This window comes from Sardina pilchardus, chromosome 1 (assembly GCF_963854185.1).
Source record: "Sardina pilchardus chromosome 1, fSarPil1.1, whole genome shotgun sequence".
NCBI lineage: Eukaryota > Metazoa > Chordata > Actinopteri > Clupeiformes > Clupeidae > Sardina > Sardina pilchardus.
This window is the reverse complement of record NC_084994.1, coordinates 31,617,708-31,639,525: the sequence shown is the minus strand read 5'-3', so window position 1 is coordinate 31,639,525 and position 21,818 is coordinate 31,617,708. Positions and strand designations below refer to the sequence as shown.

Below are 21,818 nucleotides of genomic sequence, written 5' to 3'. Positions count from 1 at the left end.
TCTTTCATTTGCAGTATTGTGTACATTTATTGACAAAAGCTACAGCACAGAAGGTTCTTCTGGAGGAAGGCAAGTTTTTTTTTGTATTTTTTTTTTATTATTTCGATTTAAAAAAGAACCATACAGTCTGGAAGGAACTGGGGGGGGTAAATGATGTGCGTCATTCCCTCGTCAAAACAAAACAAAAACACCACTCAGTCATCTTTTTATTAGGCCGATACATCCTGATCCATGTTAATTCCGATCTTCAAATTGCGACTTGTTCTTCAGAAGGAATGCGGCGAGAAACTCGATAGGTTGTGGAGGTCTGGATTTAGGGGAGAGACAAGACAAGGAAGAGGTGTTATAAGTACAGCTACTACTGTGTAACAAGATCGAGTGAATGATACTATGAAATCACTTTGTTTTAAATGGAAAAATACAGTTTGATCAGAGTAAGGCAACAACACATGTGCAGTAGTAAACCTACAAACTTATTTTCATGTGTGTGGGGGAAACAAACAAACAAGTTATTGCCTATATATGGTTGAGTGACCATAATGTCTCTCCATCCTTGAAATGCAAAATGATGACTGAAAATTAGAACACAGAGAGAAATCTGGGAGTAAAAATAGCTTTGGAGAGCTCTCCCATCAACCTACATTTTCCAAAATGGGTCAGTTCGTAGCAGGCGACTCTTTTCAACATACCTTTCCTTGGCCAGCACCGAGAGACCCTGGAGGAGGATAGGCACCACTGTCTGATCCAGGTACGCTCGCGTCGGCAGCGTCTGTAGGGTCTGCAAATCCAGCTTCTGTTTCGCCATCTTCTCGTGGTGAGCCTTCTCGTTTTCCACTATCCTCTGCAACAGAAACGGAAGAGCATGAAGACATCCCCCCCGAGCACAGATCTATATGCACAGCGCGCAAAGGATCGCTTGAAGGCTCAGCTGATCACATAATATCAGCACAGAAGTGGTTGCTACACCTCACCTGAATGTTTTCTGTCAACCCATATTCTGCATGAGGGTTCTCAGCCACCTAAACACCACAGTACCAAGTAAGACACATTTTACAATAGTATCTAATTCACGATCAAAGGGGGGGTCGACCGGGTGATTGTGTGTACTTAGGTGGACGACAACCTAACATGAAGCAGAATCTCAAGCACTACACTGTGATGAATTAAATGTTCCTACCGGTGTGCTGCCTTCCATGCTCTGATCGGCATCTGTTTGATCTGTTAAAAAAGAAAAGCCGGTTGTAAGTGAAAGCAGTGAGAATATAGCTACACACATTAACAAACAATTGTGATATTGGCTGTGCTACTTAACAGCTAACGTTGTTCTACTTTCGCTCTATCCGTTAGCTTTGCAGGCTAGCTGAATAAAGCTAGCAACTTCTCTAGAAACACAGAGAGGTCAACTACTACGCAAGGTTAGCTGTAGCAGACATGGATGACATGCTGAATTTGGCACGATTGCAAAAACTGAACTGCAGAGGAAAGCGAGATAAAGGCGAAGACAGGCTGATCTCACTATGCTAACAATACTGTTAGCAATCAGTCCAACTCGCTAACCACTTGTCTGTAGTAGCGTTACTCAAAGCTGGCGGGATTCAATGGGCTAACATAATCAGCCTGCTAGCTTGCATGCTATCCAGGGAACAAACTACAACAGGCAAAGGACGATTGCGGCAATGCTGCCCTGAAACATATTTCAACACTCGTTTCATGTTAAGAGAGTAATACTACACGGCACTATATCAACCTACAATTGCACTAGAGCATATAAAAATGCTTATGAAAGGAATAAGGCACTCACCGTCTGCCATGTTTGTTGTTGGTTTCTACGCAATTTACGTAGCCTACAGTCACGTGACGAGTACACCTTCCGTCCAATGACGTTTACCCTAACAGTTTTCACTTCCGCTTTGAATGTGGATCGCTCTACAACAACCCAAGGTGTAGCGGAGGATTTGAACTTGGTTGTGTCATTTGAAACTGATTATTACAGGCTGTGAGGACGTTTGTCAAGCACAGCATTTATTAAAAGTTTAGCCAGTTATGGTATGGAGACGAATTCGAGCCAGGTGAATGAGTTCTACAGGAGGAAGAGGCAGAAAGAAAAAGGGAATAGCCGAAACGGGGCCCTCGCCCGACGGCGACACCTGCATGCAGGTGCCGCCTCATAAGCGGAATCTGAACTACTTTTCAGTACCAGTGCTGGCGTTTTTTACTTTTATAAGAATCTTGACTTTAAATTTTGGTGGACTCTTCGTCCGACTTTTCAAACGGATACCCCGTGCTATGGCGACAAGACCGAAACGGCTAGAGGATCAGAGTTGCAAGGAGCACGATGACATCGGCGAGCAAATTCGAAATCAGCATAAACAAGCTTTCGAGTACATCTCAGTAGCGCTCAAAATCGACGAAGATGATAAAGGTATGCATTTTTATACTTCCTGTCGACTCGCCACAAGTGTACTTGTACTTACTTAAGCCCATGTTTAGGTAACCTAACGTAAACATGACCTCACTGTCACTTTCACTTACAGCTATGCTCGCGACTACAGTGCCCCTCCAGATAACGTTAGATGAGTACACTACGCTCGATAGCCAGCGTTAACCCCTTAATAAGAAACTGAACAACAATGTTATTGTTTTCTGTCAAGAACGTCATCTGCCTTTGGTTGGAAAACAGATACAATTTTATGAACCATGCTAATGATTTTAGACTTTAGGAAAACGTAGTAGGCTACCCCCCACGTTAGTGAGTCTCAGTTGTTTACGATAACTAATTATCTGTCATGTGCCTGGCGATGAAGTATTGCGTTGGAGTCTGTGTGTTCGAGATTTGAGACGTGGAGCGACTTTGCTGATCGACAGGTAACGGTAACACAAGAGAGATAAGCTGACAACTTACTGTCTCACTTCTGGGATGGCAGTCGCCCTCGCTTTAAAGTGCTGCTGATCCTATTTCCGATGGCCTAACTCAGATTTTAGTCGGTCTTTGTTTTTTGTGTTGTATGTTTGTTTGTAATGTTTCTAGACATCCATTGAACATGCATGTGTTGTGTATGCTATGCATGTTAATGCTTGAGAAGCATATAGTATAGAGGTTCCAGCATAATTGACACATATTATGTACATATATCATGACGCTGTAGGTGCATAGCCTTGTTAAAGTTCACTCTTGAATCATGTCCGTTCTTGATTGAAACAGCTGGGCCTGCTTCTTAATGTTTGTCACAACAACAAAGCAATCATGCCTCAATGAATGTATAGGGAAGAAGCTACACCATGATAGTGGTGGTAGGTGAATCCTAGGTGATTGGTGTTTTTACTTTGTACTGAGTTCTTTAGGGTTCGTTGGAATCAAATCAAAATTGCTACAACGATCCCTGAAGAGTGCATGTTTTGAGGCAGATAAAGATACCTTTAGTTAAGATTACACATAAATACACATAAAACCTCATTGTCTATACAAACTCAGGAACAACATGAGAGCAAGTGTTAGTGACTGAGAGAGTGAGTATGCTAGTTAATTAAGTGAATGTGTGAGTGGGTGAGTGAGTGAGGCGTGTGAGTGAGTGTTTGTGAGTGAGTGAGTGTTAGTGAGGCGTTTGTGAGTGAGTGTATGAGTGAGGTGTTTGAGTGAGTGAGTGAGTGAGTGAGTGAGTGAGTGAGTGAGTGAGTGTTAGTGAGGTATTTGTGAGTGTGAGTGAGTGTTTGTGAGTGTTTGTGAGTGAGTGAGTGAGTGTTAGTGAGGTGTTTGTGAGTGTGAGTGAGTGTTTGTGAGTGAGTGTCGTGTTAGTGAGGCGTTTGTGAGCGGTGGTGGTGTTCAGCTGGACTCTGGGGCCTTTTTGGTTAAGATTTGGTTAAGATTACACCCAACGTGTGAGTGAGTGAGTTAGTGAGTGAGAGTAAGTGTTGGTGAGTGAGTGAGTGAGTGAGTGAGTGAGTGAGTGAGTGAGTGAGTGAGTGAGTGAGTGAGTGAGTGAGTGAGTGAGTGAGTGAGTGAGTGAAGCGTTTGTGAGCGGTGGTGGTGGCGGCGTTGAGCTGGACTCTGGGGCCTTGGCAGAGGGAGGGGAGGTGGGCGGATCAATAGCTGGACATCAGGGGCCTGATGCGCCCTGACAGGGATTGTTCCTGTCTGCAGCAGAGTGGAAAATGTTTCCCTCCTCACCAGTCAACACACACACACACACACACATTCTCTCTCCCTCTCTCCCTCTCGCTCTCTCTCTTTCTCTCGCACTCGCTCTCTCTCTCTTTCGGTCCCTCTCCATGTTCATCCTCTATAGCACTGCTTTCAAAAGGCTGTTTCCACCCCCCACCTCCTACACTTGCCAATCATTTTCTCATTTCCCAAAGTGTGTGTGTTTGGTTCACTATGTAGCAGAAAAAAAAGCCTTAGTCAGCATTTTAATTTGTCCTTTTTTTGTTGTTATGGCATCTACGGCACAGGGCTGTTCTCTGTGACAGCCAAGAGAATAGCTTAGCTGTGTAGCTTACTTATGCTGCCGTTGTGTTGTGCCGTCTTATCTGGAGATTGTGTTTGAATGTTGGTCATGCACTAGATGATGATCCGTATCTCAGTCGCCAGTGTTGCATGTGGACGTTTGTACTGGACTGGCAGAGAGAGGTGGACATGCATCCACACGGTCATGCTTTGTCACTGGAATTCAAACATGCTGACACCCTCTCTCCACCTACACACACACACACACACACACACACACAAACACACACACCCACACACACACAGATACCGACACACACACATACAGACACACGCACACACAGTCTGTTTGAACTCAAGCCCGGGGCGTGGAAGAAGCGTGATGACCTATTAACCGAGAAGACTGCGCGTTAATGATTATTATATGTAACTGTTCATTGTCCCTGATGACCTACTGTAGACAGTGCTGGAGTGTTGTTGACTGCTGTCCACATAACAACAGAAGGAAAGGAGACGGGGCCTTAGTTACAATACAGTCCTCACTTCCCTGGTCATTTGACTTCAGGAAGTTCCTCCCAAGCTCTCTGTCCAACACACACACACACACACACACACACACACACACACATATTGGGGGACAGAAACAGCCGCTAGTCTAATCGCTGTACTGACTGTTGAGTCCCATTGTGTTCTTGCAGTGAGGGACTGTGGTTTGTGACATCACAGAACAAAGAGCTTAGAGGCCGTAGGGCCCCATTCTCCCTCCAGAGGCCATGTAGGCCAGGAGAGGCCCACACACACACACACACACACACACACACACACACACACACACACACATGCACACATCAAGCATACACTTAGACACTTTAGACATGCACACACACATGCGTGCACACACATCAAGCATACTTTGACATGCACACACACACACACACACACACACACACGGACAAGTACACACACACACACACACACACACACACACACACACACACACACACACACACACACACACACACATCTAGCATAAACGTCCACATGCACACACACACACACACACACACACACACACACACACACACACACACACACACACAGGGGACAGGGGATCCGCTCATTCTGCTCATCATGACCCACTCATGTTTTGGCATTGCAGTGGCCTCCGGCTCATTTAGGCTTTCAGGGATTCTGTTGAAACTGTAGCATCAGTTGTTGTTAGTGCCATAAGCCTTAAGCCGTAAGAATCAAGTGCAATAAATGTGGCCCTGGGCTGTAAATTGAAACTATACACTGAAGAGACATTGAGACCTCAAAAGTTGCATAGTACAACACCAGACAATTGGGGTGCAGAGTGGCAATGACTGAGATGCCCTTCTCCCTGAGTGAATCATCAGAGATTTTGAGGCTGTAATTTTAAGGTACAATTGCTGCGCTGCGATTATGTTTAAAAAGGCTGTTTGGGTTTTCAGACTGTCTATAACACATAGACTGGGTAACCCAGTCCAATCTGCTGGCGATTGGATTTCGCCCTGCAGTTCAGGCTGGAAACCCGCACATTGATCTCTCCTGCTTCCTGTCCACGTTTGCTGGAACCAATCACAAACTGGTTTATCCACCAGGGGCACCCAGATCGTTGGCCTGATTGGTTGAAGGACTATCCAAATGTGTCCAGAGTCATTTGAACTATGCCTGTTGATCGCAAGTAAAGTGCAGACTCCCCAGAGACTAATGTTCAGTCTCAAAAGACTGAGCTAAGTCTGGTGATAGCCAGGCTATATAACACAGTCTCAGAGGATTAGTGTTGGTGAACACGGAGACACAAGTCTTTTGGTTTTAGGCCAGTAAGTCACCACTGAGCACGTATACTTTCCCTTTGAGCCACACACACACACACACACACACACACACACACACACACACACACACACACACACACACACACACGCATCCTCTGTGTGCCTTCCCTGATCACTAACGTAAGTCACCGCACACTTCCCCCTGAGCTACGCACACACACACACACACACACACACACACACACACACATTCTCTCTCTGTCTTTCTTCCTCTCCCCTGATCACTAAAGTGAATCACTGCACACACACACACACACACACACACACACACACACACACACTCACACTCACACACGCGTCCCCTTGAGCTTGGCTCGGAGGGTAAAGTCATGCGGACAGCACTGCTGCCGCCTCTGGGGCTTAAGCTGGATCTCTCTCCCTCCGAGTCTCCGTTTTGCATGCAGATGCAGCGAAAATAAAAAAAATAAAAAAAAGAAAATAAATATAAAAAAAAAATGCATTTTTTAATCCTCTTAAAGCCACACAAGCCCGTGTTGCGCCACCAACTTTATTCGTGCGGCTGTGCTCGCGGCGCGGCGCCAAGCGCTAGCTCGCTGTGGCTGCACTGGGTCTCTTCCCAGCGCTAAACATAGGCAGATGTGAGCGGCTTTGAAAATCACGTTGTATAATATCTGTAAGCGATACCACAGTGTTGCGTCACAGCAGCACACACGATCACACACACACACACACACACACACACACATGCTCGCTCACACACACACACACACAAACATGCTCGCTCACACACACACACACACACACACACACACACACACACATGCTCGTACACACACACACTCGCTCTCACACACACGCACACACACACACACACACACACACATACACACATGCTCGCTCACACGCACACACACACGCTCACACACTCACACACACACTCTCAGCCTCAACAGACATCACTTGTTGCACACGACTGCAATAATGTAACGTGTGTCGTATTGTGCAATGCCAGTTGGCCTACACTTGTGTCTTGTGTCTTGCCAGTTGTTATGTGTGTTGGGGTTTTGCTTTTGGCAGCTGCCACTGCTATGATGTTTTTCTATTGATCTTTCTGGCAGAACCGGTCCTCTGGTGGACAGTGGAGATGTGTGTTGCGTAATGTGGAGATGTGCTTTCTGTTATTATTTAGTAATATTTGTAAAAGCAGGTGTAGTGGTGCAGCGGTAACGTCATCGTCATCGATCACTGACAATCGTTGACCCGGCCGGGTCCGACTCCTGCCGCTCCCCAGTCTGTGTGTTGCTTTGGATCAAAGCGAGTGTTAAATATCAGTCAACTTCAACTTCAGCCTTGACTTTGACTTAAACTTAAACTTAAACTTAAAACTTCGACTTTGACTTTGACTTTGACTTCAACTTCAACTTCAACTTCAACTTCAACTTTAACTTTAACTTTAACTTTAACTTTAACTTTAACTTTAACTTTAACTTTAACTTTAACTTTAACTTCGACTTCGACTTCTGTTATATATTCTGTAACGTTCTAACTGGTTGTCTGGGCTTCCTCTAGGGCACAAGGAGCAGGCTGTCCAGTGGTACAAGAAGGGCATCGCTGAACTCGAGAAAGGGATCGCCATCGAGGTGACAGGAAATGGTCAGTTCAACATGCTCTCATCAAGACCTCTCTACCAATAGCACAAGATAATTATAAAATAATTATCATTACGCACTTATTTTTGTCTACTTGCATTGATAGGAGTTTGTAAGTTTTTGTAAAATTGTGTTTTGGTGAAAACAAGATTGAACGGACTATGTGTTAAAATGTGGATTTTGTTCAGTTTTGTTTGAAAGTACTGTACTTGTTCTAGATTCTGTCCTTTGGATCAGGTTCTGTGTTCTACTGCGTGTGTATTTCTGTGTCTTATTTCTGCCTGTCGGGATCCTTCCTTTAGGGGAAACGGTGGAGAAAGCGCGCCGTCTCCAGACCAAAATGAACAGCAACCTCCTCATGGCCAAGGAGCGCCTGGAGCTTCTGGGTAAGACCGTCTGCAGTCACATCTCAGCAACACCTCATCTGATTGGCCCTCGTGTCATTCCTCACAGCAGTTACAGCTCATCTGCTTGGATGACTTTGGTTTGTCATGGAGCATCACGTTCCGGTCAAAGCAGCGGAAGACTTAGCATGCAGTTTTCACATCATAGAGTGCAGCCAAGAAGTTCAAACTGACTTGGTTTAGACTAGTGGTTCTCAAAGTGGGGTCCGGGGATCCCTTGGGGTCCGTGACCCATAGCCAAGGGGTCCGTGAAATAATTTGCTTGAAATGATAAAGTTAACATTTTAAAAAGATGATGCTCTTTTCACCCATAAAACAAGCAAATTGTGTCTATTTGGTCCTACCCACATTAACTTGGGATAGTGGACCCGGCCACAACTTCAGAGATTATGAATGCTTAACTGTTACGGTTACAAGGGAAAATATTATCCCTAAAAGGGGTCCTTGGAACCAAAAACATTGAGAACCCCTTTAGACAGTTCCATCTGGCTCTATAGGAGACAGTTGTAAGAACCATGTTAGAACGCTACGGTGAGACGACGGCACTGCATAGATCATAAAGATCCATTCACTGAGCACCGTCGATATTTTCACCTTCAATCTCACCGAGCCGCCTGGCGCGTGTCTGCTCACCTCGAGCATGCTGGGAATGCAGCACGATTCTATTTCCTTCCTCTCCTTCCTCCTCCTCCTCCTTCCTCCTCCTCGTCCTCGTTGCTCGGGTATGATTCAGAGCCTTGGCTTGGTGTGAAATGTTGCTCCGTGGTGTGGAGTTGGGTCGGCGTCACCTTCCAGCTCGCTGTGACCGGCACAAATCCTCCTCCCGTCTTGGTTGGAGCCTCTCAAACACTCTCCTCGATTCTCGATGCTCGATCCTCGAGGGGCGTTCCCACTGATCTATAACTAACACTGGATACTAGACTATTCCATTTTTGCCGCCCCATCATTCTCTATCTAGATCAGTGAGGACGAGGATCGAGGAAGGAAGGGAGGATGTATAAAAGCCCAAATGAGAGGCACCCACAGAACTGCCCTCCACTGACTCAGCAGAAGGATGGAAAAATGAGAGGCACCGTATGAATTGCACAGACACATTGATTTGTTTGCTGCCCTCAACCCAGAAAATCCTAATTCAGCAGGCGGGATTATAATCTCTGGTTCTGAACCCTGCCTATGTCACCTTCCCCAATACACTGCTCTCAGACCTGATCGTCAGACCATTGCATGGCCAATATTTGCAGTAAAACTTCATTTCAGTGTTCATTTCTGCTTTTCAGTTTTAATGATTCATTATATGGTCATTAGTTTTGTTTGTTTGTTTGTTTATTTATGGGTTGCTTGTGTAAGCTTTGGCTTCTTGCCCCCTTTGTGTTGCTGGTTGATGGTTTATTTTTCATCTCTCCTCTCCACTTACGGGTTCCATTATCTATCCCCATTGTGTTTCTTCTCTTCCTCTTCTTCCTCATCCTCCTCTTCCTCTTCCTCCTGTCCTGGGTGTGCTTTGCCTCACCCCCCCATGTAGCCACGCTGCGCTCAGGGCCCTCTCAGGGAGACCTGTACACTGACAATCTGAACCAGCCCTACCCCAACGGCCATATACACTCAGGTGGGTCTCCGTACCAGGGGCACGTTCGGGAGCATCTGGCACACAGCACACAGCACACAAACCAACACAGCACACGTGTACACACACACACGACACACACACACACACACACACACACACACACACACACACACACACACACACACACACACACACACACACACATAGGACACACACACACACACACACACACACAAACCAACAGCACACACACACACACATACAGTACACACAAACACACACACAGGACACGCACACACACAAACCAACACAAGGGTAGAGCATGCATGCATTCAGCACACACACACCCAAACCAACACAAGGGTAGTGCATGCATGCACAGTATACTGGTGTAAGGGTGATGCTCAAAAGACAAAAAGCTAGCAAAGTCCACATGGTCTGCGATTGATGCAGTGTATTAAGTATGCATATGTAGTACACTCACAAGTCAAAGTATGCCACATATGAAGTGCTGCAAACGACTCATCCCCTAATCCACCTAGTCCACAGGTGATATAGTATTTATATTTTCAAATGGATATCCATAAAACAAACGACTTGTCTCCATACCCATACAGTGGGTTATGTGGTGTTTTGTGGTATGCAAAAGATGTCCAGAACGCTGTTTGAACGTTTGGTAACACTTTACTTGTAGGTATCTACATAACACATGAAACCTAATCCTAACTTGTCATGACAAAAAACAAATGGCACTCTATGGCGGAAGTGTCATGTCACTTATGTAGATGCACTCAAGTGTAACTGAACGTTTGAACTTAAACGTTTTCTCACCTGCTTTACTGCATCTGTATACCTCAAATCAATCAGCTGCCAAATACACTGTGATGGGGATTTCTGTCACGCAAAATATGTTTTCATTTGATTTTTGCATCATTTCAGTACAATATTCCTCTACATACACTAACTAATTAGGCATCTGTCTTGATTAAGGCTTGTAATGAAAATTTTATAAGGACCTTCAGATTATTTCAGTAGGGCTATATAAATGACAATAACATTTAGTTGCAACATTTTTAATGAAGACTGAGAATGATTGACTGATGATGAACCACCTGTGCGGTTGACCTCCTCCTGTGGTTCCCGGGGCAATGTCAATATATACATTATTGTAATGAATACTGAGAATGATCATGAGTGAAGGTGAACAAATTCTCACTTCTCTCTTTTTCTCTCTCTATCTCTCTATCTCTCTCTTTCTTTTGCTTTCTCTTTGTCTTTGTATTTGTCTTTCTCTCTCTTTCTCCCTCTCCCTCTCTCTCTCTCTCTCTCTCTCTCTCTCTCTCTGCCCCCCCCCCCCCCCCCTTTCCCCCACATGGCTGTTGTCCTGTAGTGACGGGGGCGGTCCCCAAGAAGAGGGAGCCTGTGTCCCAGCCCAGCAGCCAGGCTCAGCCGCGGCCCAAAGCCCAGCCCAAGAGCCAGCCCAGCGGCGGGGGGTTCTCTGGGGCCCAGCGCGGCCACAACACCAGCGGCTACAACGCACGAGCAGCCTCCCACACTGCCAGCAACCACCGGGTAAAGGGCTAGTTCTATGGAGTAAAACTTGTGTCACCTTAAACCGAATTTGAATATGTATTTGTATTTGAATGGCTGAATTTGAGGAATTGTATTGGAATTCGTGGCAATGTAGGAATCACTTACATACGAATGCAACAAGTACACAAGGAGGATAGAAGAATCAGAGACATGAGGAATGTTCTGCAGACATTGAAAATGTTGAACGTTTTTTGACAAAATGTGATTTAAAGAACTGTATGTGTGTGTGTGTGTGTGTGTGTGTTTGTGTCTAAAGGGGACTGCGGGGAAATCAGGTAACCGTGGAAACGGCAAGCAGGCCACACCCACATCGACGCCGGCGAGGAAGCGAGACATGAAGAACTTCAAGAACGTGGACAGCAAGCTGGCCAACCTCATCGTCAACGAGATAGTGGACAGGTGAGAACAAGTGAAAGATGCTGTCGCACTGAACAGAACTGAACTGACCTGGAGATTAGCCTCAAACAGCTTAGTAGGCTACCAGGGCCTCCAGTATAATGAGTACAACGATACACCACAATATCCTCACTCATATGTACACACTCATGTGTGTGTACATTAAATCAAACAAATATATATGTGTGTGTGTACATTAAATCAAACAAAGATAGAATAGATAGAAATAGAAACATAGAAACATATATCGGGGCGTCACCTTGGCACCTCAGTATTCAGAAATCCGGTGTTCTATTTCTGGGCGGCGCTGCCTTGTATTGACGTATCCTAAGCCCTGTGAAAGCAGACTTTATACATTGTTCTGTCAGTCATATTTTATATAAAGCATCCATATTTAGTGCAGAAAAGTCAACATTTGGAAAGAAATAGCCTGCTGAGACAACATTAAGTTAGGATGTAAACAGAGTGGGTTGATGTGGGATATGTGATGGTTGTGTATTGATTCTGTCATGGTTGTGCAGCGGCTCCTCGGTGAAGTTTGACGACGTGGCCGGACAGGAGCTGGCCAAGCAGGCCCTGCAGGAGATCGTCATCCTCCCCGCGCTGCGGCCAGAGGTGAGGGAGAGGGAACGCAGCATAGACAGAGAGGGAACGCAGCATAGACATGGGCTCAGAGAGAGAGAGAGAGAGAACGCAGCATAGACATGGACTCAGAGAGAGAGGGAACGCACCATAGACATGGGCTCAGAGAGAGAGAGAGAGAACGCAGCATAGACATGGACTCAGAGAGAGAGAGAGAGAGAGAGAGAACGCAGCATAGACATGGGCTCAGAGAGAGAGGGAACGCGCCATAGACATGGGCTCAGAGAGAGAGAGAGGGAACGCAGCATAGACATGGGCTCAGAGAGAGAGAGAGAGAGAGAGAGAGAACGCACCATAGACATGGGCTCAGAGAGAGAGAGAGAGAGAGAGAACGCACCATAGACATAGGCTCAGAGAGAGAGAGAGAGAGAACGCAGCATAGACATGGGCTCAGAGAGAGAGAGAGAGGGAACGCAGCATAGACATGGGCTCAGAGAGAGAGAGAACGCAGCATAGACATGGGCTCAGAGAGAGAGAGAGAGGGAACGCAGCATAGACATGGGCTCAGAGAGAGAGAGAGGGAACGCAGCATAGACATGGGCTCAGAGAGAGAGAGAGAGGGAACGCAGCATAGACATGGGCTCAGAGAGAGAGAGAGGGAACGCAGCATAGACATGGGCTCAGAGAGAGAGAGAGGGAACGCAGCATAGACATGGGCTCAGAGAGAGAGAGGGAACGCAGCATAGACAGAGAGGGAACGCAGCATAGACATGGACTCAGAGAGAGAGGGAATACAGCATAGACAGAGGGAACGCTCCGAGCGAGAGAGGGAACACAGCATAGACATGGGCTCAGAGAGAGAGAGGGAACGCAGCAGAAGATGGGGATGGGGGATTGAGTGTCTGTGTGTGTGTGTGCGCGTGTGCATGTGAGAGGGAGAGAGAGAATGTGTGTGTGTGTGTGCAAGGGAGAGTGAATGTATGTGTGTGTGTGTGTGTAGATGTGTGTGTTTCTGTTTTTTTGTTTTCATTTCTGTTATCTGCCACAATGTCTGGACATTCATGATTATGTCTCTCTGTGCGCCTGTTTGTCAAATCAGCTAGATTCCTGTCTGCATTTTGGATTCTTCAACCTTGTTTGTTTGTTTGTTTTGTCTCCGCTCCAGTTGTTTACAGGTCTCAGGGCGCCCGCCAGAGGCCTTCTCCTCTTTGGACCTCCTGGCAACGGCAAGACCATGCTGGTAAGATGGCCCTCAGTTTGGTTCAGTGACACAAGCAAGGAGGAGGTGGTGGTACTCAGAACAAGCATGAGTTTGCACCAAAAGTGGGGGCAAATTGAAGTAGCAACCCCCAAGAGGCTGTAGGTTCTGTAGTCTCGTCAAGTCAACATTTTTTAGGAAAAATGCTGTGTCCAAAATCATTCCTACCCTTTTGACATTAAAATGATCAATAGAAACACCAACGAAGACATTTGTATTTGCCATCACAGCTCTCCAAAATGGTCCTTAGAATACCTACCAAGGAGAGGCCATGTTATGTCTCCACAATGATTCTAGGCCACACCTTTTTAGCAGCAATCCAGGTTTTGAGGCAGGAATGATTCTTTGCCATCACACTGGCCTTGTGCTCACTTTTTATGGATTGAGGCTGGGCCACTGTGACGATCAGAGCTGTTTGAATCCCAAATATGGCTGCTGAAGGGTGCTTGATGTTTTACACTTACACAGGCAAGGGACCTGACGAAACCTGATAAATAGCACATGATCGCTAACAGTTCTGGAACCACCCTTTAACGTGTCCAGTGAACCCTTTTGTACGTGATAATTTAATCTAAAAGTCTTCCCTCTTCCTCTTCTACCACCAGGCCAAAGCAGTTGCAATGGAATCAAACGCCACCTTTTTCAACATCAGCGCTGCCAGTCTTACCTCAAAATACGTGAGTCTTCTTCTTATGTTATTTTGGACGTTTTTTCCATTTCACTCTTTTGGTAAGGCAGTCACTTAAAAAGCACAACCATGATTCACGTAGAACTCTGTGATTTCATGTGGAACTGCGCTTTTTGAGACTCCTTACTCACTGGACATGTGATTTATGGGGAAGTAAATTAAGGTACAGGTGCAGCAATGTTTTTTTGTCCAGCTGTCACTGAATGTCTCGCTGCTGTTTGTCACTGTTGACAAAATTGGCAGTGCAAATGACTGAGAGTAAAGCCGTGCACTGTGATTGGCTCCTAGGTAGGGGAAGGGGAGAAGCTGGTGAGAGCCCTGTTTGCTGTGTCTCGGGAGCTACAGCCATCGATTATCTTCATCGGTAAGCACTTCTTTATTTTTCTTTCACTCTTTCTTTCTTTCTTTCTTTCTGTCTTTCTTTCCCTTTTTTGCATTCTTTCTTTCTTTTCTATTCTTTTTTCTCTTTCTTTCTTTCTTTCTTTTCTATTATTTTGTATCTATCTTTCTTTCTTTCTTTCTTTCTTTCTTTCTAGGCAGACGAGGATGGCATCCATTTATTATTCAGTGTCTGTGGAATCTTAAGTTTGGAATGCAATACTGCAAGATTCTAGGCTATGAGAGGCAGATTGCTCGTGGCCAAATAGCTTCATTTGAATGCACTGATTTGCATTAGGGCAGAGCTCAGCATAGTTGGCACTGGAGGCACTCTTGAGTTGCTGCTCTTGATGTGTAGCCGAACCACAACTGCATAGAGACTCCTCATGCTGAGCTCTGTGTGTGTTTACTCAGGCCTGGCGTTTGCGTTCGATTGCTTCGGTCTGACGTGTTGTTGTGTTATTGCTAGGAGACCTGTGTTGTGTTTTTTAGTCGGCGAGCACACAGCGGTGGTCTTTTTCAGAGCGCTCTCTCAGTGTCTGTATTCAACCAAAGAGGGTTTTTGGCAGCTCTGTGTGCCATTGGTTGGCACTGCTCTGTGAGCGATTGCTAATGTCTGTTGTGACCTGCAGATGAGATTGACAGCCTGCTGTGTGAGAGGAGAGAGGGGGAGCACGACGCCAGCAGGCGCCTCAAGACAGAGTTCCTCATTGAGTTTGATGGGGTAAGGACACTGTGTGCGTGTGTGTGTGTGTGTGTGTGTGTGTGTGTGTGTGTGTCGGTGTGTGTGTCGGTGTGTGTGGATGGGCGCATATCGGGACAGAGTAATGGGTTAGTGATAAAATAGTAGCATTTCTTTAGTGTTTAGTCAATGTTCGTGTGTGTGATTACTGTCAGTCTTATGTGTGTGTGTGTGTGTGTGTGTGTGTGTGTGGGCGCGCATTTGGGGACAGAGTAATGGGTTAGTGATAAAATCGTAGTATTTCTTTAGTGTTTAGTCAATGTTGGTGTGTGTGACTACTGTCAGTCTTACTTGTGTGTATGTGTGTGTGTGTGTGTGTGTGTGTGTGTAGGTGCAGTCGGGTGGGGATGACCGGGTGCTGGTGATGGGGGCTACTAATCGGCCGCAGGAGTTGGATGAGGCTGTTCTCAGGTACTGGGGATCTCCACACCCTCACCTTGACCTTAACTTCTGAACTACCAAACATGTTCCTATGCACCTACCTACAGTACACACCATGGGCATGGAAACGTTGACAAATTGTTAATATGTGACCATTCAAAGCGAAATCAGTCGTTTTGCGCACATCGTTATTTTGAGAAAATCAACAATAACAAACTTCCGGGTTAAAATGTTGAATTTCACGTTTTCGCCTAATTCGGCTGTATACAGTCTACAGTTTCATATCACTAACGCATTTCACTGAAAAACCTACGTTTTGACTGTTAAACCCGGCGAAGATTCAACACATTTGCTGTCATTCCCGTTGTGCACGCGCCGCTTAAACAGGTGATTTCTCCTCTTCTGGCATATCGTGACAGGAGAACCATGTCAACTTTGGATGCGGTTATCTTAGCGATAGTTTGTGTAATACCCTCGATATACATATCGTTGGAAAGCTTAGATCATGTCCGTTCACGTGAGCACAATAACTTAATTTACTAAATTTTACCGAAACGACTGGTTCCGCTTTACAGGGTCACATATAAGCTTGACATTTGCTGCATACGTCTAAACACACGTTGCTCTTTAAACATGAAAGCTGTCTGTTTTGTCCACAGGCGATTTGCAAAGCGCATCTATGTGGCGTTACCAACTGAAGAGGTATGTTCTTACTTCTGTCACTCTTTTTGACTGGGTGTTTTATAGAGATAAGAGTCGGCATTCCATAAGCACAAACATGCATTGGTATTTATCTCCATAATGTGTACATCACATGCACTAAAAACTAGACTTATATCCATCATTGATTTGGTTTTATTCCTGACCCATCTTCCCATATGCGACACTGTTTTAGAACATCCAACCCACCTACACTCATAATTACAGTTGTTTGATTGCGGCTTTACTCTGTCTTAACAATGGGTGTATTGGGTCTTAATTGCAGCTTTATTCTGTTCTAATTGCGGCTTTATTCTGTGCTAATAGTGGCCTTATTCTGTTCTAATTGCGGTTTCGCAGACACGTCTGAAACTGCTCAAGAACCTCCTGGGGAAACATGGCAACCCGCTGATCCAGAAGGAGCTGTCCCAGCTCGCCAGGTAACGGCCGTCCAGACGTCAGACAGGTGTCGAGCAACAGTCACACTCACGCAGGCTCTCACTTCCTGTCCGTCTCTTGCCATGTCCCCGTGGCTTGGACACGTTTTCCAGAAGGATTGTTTGATTTCTGTTCGTTGTCTGTACGGCCCTCTGCTGTTTCAAATGTCCACAATACCTCAATTTGCTATGTTTGTTTGTTTTTGTTTATTATTAGTACGTTGTTTTTGTTTTCTAGTTAGTTGTCTATACAAATGAGATATAATATATCAGGTGTGTTTGCCATTTTAATGTGATTGGCTCTGGTGTGTTTCAGATTGACAGACGGCTACTCAGGGAGTGACCTGACGTCACTAGCTAAAGACGCTGCTCTTGGGCCCATTCGAGGTGACCACTGGCAATCTATTTATCGTTTATCGTTTCTTTACACATACTTTGCTAACAAGTTCTCTAGCCTGTCAAATTTATTTAATTCACTTCTATTTTGCCATTGTTTCCATTTATCTTTTTCCGAATTTGCCCACCATAAGTGACCTTGTACTGATCTTGTGAACAATGTCTTACAGTCTAATTTCCTCTGTTTCAGAACTACGACCTGAACAAGTCAGAAACATGTCTGCAAATGAGGTTAGTCTCTCATTTAGTCGTTTAAAGGAGTCGCCCTGTAGTGTCAACTTCAAGCTTCGAATATGATATACAAGTTGGCTGTTTCAAATGTTTTAGGGTGAAATGAATTATTTTGGCGTATTAAAGGGTATAATCCATAGTAGCTGACCAAGCAGTAGGTGAATTGTTAATGTGGCAAACGGCAAAAGAGTAAATATCCTGAAGTTATCATGTGTAAGGTAAAGTAAAAGGTGTTTTTGTGATGATTTTTGACGATTTCCTCCGTAATGTGCCCTTTACTCCAGATGCTTAACATCCGCGTCAGTGACACACACACACACACACACACACATATTAACGGTGATTTTGTGATCATTCCTGACGATTTCTCTCCGTGATGTGCCCTTTTGCTCCAGATGCGTAACATCCGCTTCAGTGACTTTGTGGAGTCGCTGAAGAAGATCAAGCGCAGCGTGAGCCCCCAGACCCTGGAGCAGTATGTGCGCTGGAACCAGGAGTACGGGGACACCACCGCCATCTGACCTGACCCCCCCTCACACTTCACCTTTGACCTCTTGACCCTGACTGACATCTCACCCCGCCCTTCCTACTGCTGCTGCTGCTGCTGATGCTCACCCTTACCACTAGGGGGCAGCGTGGGGGAGATGTAGAGACTAAAAAGCTGGGCTGGCGGGGGAGAGGAAGCGTGCTTTGTTTTTGTTTAAAGAAAAACAAACAATAATAATAATAATAATTAAAAAAAACAATCAAAACGGGTTCGAAGGAGAAAAGGAGAAGGAAAGATGGAGGTGCGTTGGACTTTTTCAAACATTTAACAGCTATTTCCAAAATAGGCTTCAGTTGAAACACACACACACACATACACACACATACATACATACATACATACAGTATACATACATATGCATGCACACACACACACACACACACACACACACACACACACACACACACAGATGCACCAGTTTTGTTTTTGTGTATTTTAATGTATATAATTTGTCTCTCAGTAACCGTTTAGCGGTAAAGTTGACCTATCCCTCGAAATCACACACTCCTCAGAAACGCCTCATGCTGACAATGCCTTTGGGGTGAGGCAGAGAGGGCAAACCGATTGCTTTCGTTCCCACTCTTGCAAAACTAAAGAAAAAAATAAAACACAGTCACCTTCACCAGCGTCACCCAGTTGAACTAGAATATTCTACTACAACAGCCAGTGGCACAGAGGTGCCTGGTTAACAGATGGCAGTGTGCAGAAAAGACTTGAACTGTTTGAACTTCTGACATCCAAGCAACGGTCCTTTAATGCTATAGTACAGATGCATCCAAACATGGGTCCTTACTGAAGTACAGGTGCATCCAAGCAAGGGTCCCAATAGTGCAGGTGCATCCAAACAAGGGTCCTTCCTATAGTGCAGGTGCATCCAAGCAAGGGTCCTTACTGTAGTACAGATGCATCTAAACAAGGGTCCTTTAATGCTATAATACAGGTGCGTCCAAGCAAGGATCCTTACTGTAGTACAGAAGGTTCTAAACAAGGGTCCTTACTGTAGTATAGGTGCATCCAAACAAGGGTTCCTCCCTATAGTACAGAAGGTTCTAAACAAGGGTCCTTACCGTAGTACAGGAGGTCCTAAACTAGCGCAATCTAGTGCAGGTCCTGGAGGTTCCCACCTCAGTAGGTGTGGCACTAGCCTCTGTGCCTTAGTGCTTGGGTGGACATAGACATGCACATGACAAACTCCTACTAAATAACAGTGAATGTGGGTAAACGTCGTCGTCGTCGTGATTGGGGTCGTCCGTGTGTTTTTAGCCGCGTTCACACTTTAGATGTTCTCAGAAGTGCACACATTGGTAACAGTGCATTTGGTGTACAGCTATGAAGTGGTTTGAGGAAATCTCTTTGTACCTGACACTTGGTACTTGCACTTGCCCAGTGCAGACAGGACGCCTGTCTCTGGACTAGAGCCGGCACTTCCATGGGAATAAGGCACCAGGATTCAGGTTGCCTAGGTAGGAGACATACGGGAGTATTGTGCCAATGGAGGAGAACGTTTATCACTGTACTTGGCCTCCCTCTCACATTCCCAGCTCAAGTCCAAGTTTCGAGTGAAATTGTTGTTGTTGTTTTTTAAGCACTTCTTGTAAAATATGACTATAGTAGTTAATGTGTCTGTTTGCGGAGTGCAGTTTGCTGTGAGTGAAGCTAGATGAAGTTAAAAAGAAAAAAATAAATAAACCAAAAGACTAGAATGCTGCTCTGCTGGCATATTCGCTGTGTTCTGGACTGGTGGGTCAGGAGCCACAGTGCTTTTTGAAGAGATGTAGCATGTTTGAAGTGGAAGTGTGATGTTTTTCACCCCCCCCCCCCCCCCCCCCCCCCCCAAATGCGTTCATCCCCGATTTGCTTCTCTATGGTTTGCGTAGATTAATCCTATAGAAGTATACGTGTACAGTGTACAGGACTGACAGTGCATGCAGTGCAGCGGACCGCACCGTGTAGGTTATTAGCGCCGTTTACAGTAGGTATTTACTAGCTGCAATCATCTCATCCAATGAGCAGTGAATGGTGTGTGTGTGTTGTGTGTGTGTGTGTGTGTGTGTGTGTGTGTGTGTGTGTGTGTGTGTGTGTATATCCATAGACTTAAACAAAAAATCTGTTCTGCATCAATTAAATTTTATTTGGGGGAAAAAACACAATCTACATCATACTATTTGTGTAATGTTAAGTATCTTTAAATCAGGACAAGAAAACGTAAAAACTTGATATATTGAATCGAAATCGAATGGACACATCAGCGCTTAACATCAGCTGATATGGCGAGGCCTTTGTCGAGGACGGATTATCGGACCTCTGACTCTCTCCCCCCTCGCTCAGACGTAGGAGATGACACAGTGTAGCGCTGTCGTGATTCAGTAGCGTGACTACGGAGAGATCTTGTTAATTTATACGACACTTCCTAAGTGCAGTCACACTGTCTTTGTACAGTTCCCTTGGTGAAACTCAAAGCAAGTTACTGTGCGCGAGCAAGTAATTGGGTTTCTTGGGCAAACTCAAAGCAAGTTACTGTGCGTGGGCAAGTAATTGGGCTTCTCCTGTAAACCCTCAGACTGTTTGAAAACACTCCAGATGACAAAGACGTGAATCAGACAAAACAACACCATTGTTGTGGGCTTCTTGTTTTCAGTAAATATTTTCCAGGTTTAACCTTGACGATGCACACATCCTTGACCTCCTGCAGTTCCAACTCTCTAGGCAGGCTTCGGCGTCTTCTTTTAAATCCATGTCTTAATCCGTTGTTGAGTCTTCCTAAGGACTTGTCTAGTATAAAATGAAGTGTGAATGTACAGTATGTCTTGTACACGGTTTATTATTTTTTTTTCAATCTTCAATCTTTTTTTTTTGTCTCAGAATGTGGAATATGATTGTAAAGTTGTGGGTACCGAATACGCCTTAACTGCCGGTATGACTGGTATGTAAGCAAGCATGGTATTCTAATAAATCTATAAACAATTGTCGGCGTCTGTCTTTTTCCTGTAACTGCTGTTTTGCAAATGTTGGGTGTTCTTTCAATTAATGTCCTTATCAAGGTGATAGTTGAGTATGGTTTTTAGACAAGTCCTCTACACAGCTCCACATTCATTCAAAAACATTCCACGCCCATTCAAACATGTTTAAAAAGTATACTGGCAACTGGTAGTATAAATATTAGCATAAATAACTCACAGCAGAAATGCACTTGTAATTTCAAACCCTAACTGCAAGTGATTATAGTCTGAGTAGTTTGTCAAGAGTCAAGAACAGGGACACAGACACAGGGATGGGTTTTCGAGTCCATATATGGCACCTTTATTGATGTCGCAATGAACTCAGGCACCAGTGGGCGGAGCTGGGAAGCCTAGTAACAGCACTGAGCTCTGATTGAGCTCAGACAAATACAGTCGGTAGGTCAGGGAGGACAGAGTCTGGGACAGCAGAGGTCACACCTGCGGTCATTCATTCTCTTATTCACTTCCTGGGTCACACACTCTTACCGGTGGTAAGAGCGGAGGGTGCACACTTATTCGTTCGTTCGTCCATTCTATCGCACACTCATTCACTTCCTGGGTCACACATGGTCTCAAGTTCTAAAAAGGAACTTGCGCCTGTGCGAGCGCA

At 45.2% G+C, this 21,818-nt stretch overlaps 2 protein-coding genes across 4 annotated transcripts; one reads left to right on the top strand and one right to left on the bottom strand.

The window, feature by feature from the left end:
• Positions 1 to 193: 193 nt before the first annotated feature.
• Positions 194 to 1,879, bottom strand: dpy30 (dpy-30 histone methyltransferase complex regulatory subunit). 2 transcript variants are annotated; one of them, XM_062542209.1, is made up of 5 exons: positions 1,802 to 1,864; positions 1,178 to 1,218; positions 972 to 1,019; positions 690 to 841; positions 194 to 307 (listed from the first exon to the last, which is right to left on the bottom strand). In XM_062542209.1, the coding sequence occupies exons 1-5, from the start codon at positions 1,809 to 1,811 to the stop codon at positions 235 to 237; spliced, it is 324 nt and encodes a 107-aa protein (XP_062398193.1). In that variant the 5' UTR covers positions 1,812 to 1,864; the 3' UTR covers positions 194 to 234. The 2 variants fall into 2 exon arrangements, with proteins under 2 accessions (XP_062398193.1, XP_062398201.1); XM_062542217.1 differs by lacking the exon at positions 972 to 1,019 and having other exon boundaries at positions 1,802 to 1,879.
• A 42-nt stretch (positions 1,880 to 1,921) lies between these two features.
• Positions 1,922 to 21,175, top strand: spast (spastin). 2 transcript variants are annotated; one of them, XM_062542172.1, is made up of 17 exons: positions 1,922 to 2,422; positions 7,831 to 7,914; positions 8,213 to 8,296; positions 9,837 to 9,920; positions 11,272 to 11,453; positions 11,731 to 11,873; positions 12,392 to 12,485; positions 13,618 to 13,692; positions 14,316 to 14,387; positions 14,687 to 14,762; positions 15,409 to 15,500; positions 15,850 to 15,929; positions 16,559 to 16,601; positions 16,959 to 17,038; positions 17,352 to 17,422; positions 17,622 to 17,662; positions 18,058 to 21,175. In XM_062542172.1, exons 1-17 carry the CDS (start codon positions 2,074 to 2,076, stop codon positions 18,181 to 18,183), a joined length of 1,776 nt encoding a protein of 591 aa, XP_062398156.1. In that variant the 5' UTR covers positions 1,922 to 2,073; the 3' UTR covers positions 18,184 to 21,175. The 2 variants fall into 2 exon arrangements, with proteins under 2 accessions (XP_062398156.1, XP_062398164.1); XM_062542180.1 differs by lacking the exon at positions 9,837 to 9,920.
• Positions 21,176 to 21,818: the final 643 nt, after the last annotated feature.

What these genes read in the sequence shown, in the direction of transcription:
- dpy30 (XM_062542209.1), bottom strand. An exon ending in GGTTGACAGAAAACATTCAG is followed by an intron (nt 842 to 971) that starts GTGAGGTGTAGC and finishes TTTCTGTTGCAG; the next exon opens with AGGATAGTGGAAAACGAGAA. An exon ending in TCGGTGCTGGCCAAGGAAAG is followed by an intron (nt 308 to 689) that starts GTATGTTGAAAA and finishes CCCTAAATCCAG; the next exon opens with ACCTCCACAACCTATCGAGT.
- spast (XM_062542172.1), top strand. Translation starts at nt 2,074, where the DNA reads ATGAGTTCTACAGGAGGAAGAGGCAGAAAGAAAAAGGGAATAGCCGAA. An exon ending in TCCCCGCGCTGCGGCCAGAG is followed by an intron (nt 12,486 to 13,617) that starts GTGAGGGAGAGG and finishes TCTCCGCTCCAG; the next exon opens with TTGTTTACAGGTCTCAGGGC. An exon ending in GAGCTGTCCCAGCTCGCCAG is followed by an intron (nt 17,039 to 17,351) that starts GTAACGGCCGTC and finishes GGTGTGTTTCAG; the next exon opens with ATTGACAGACGGCTACTCAG.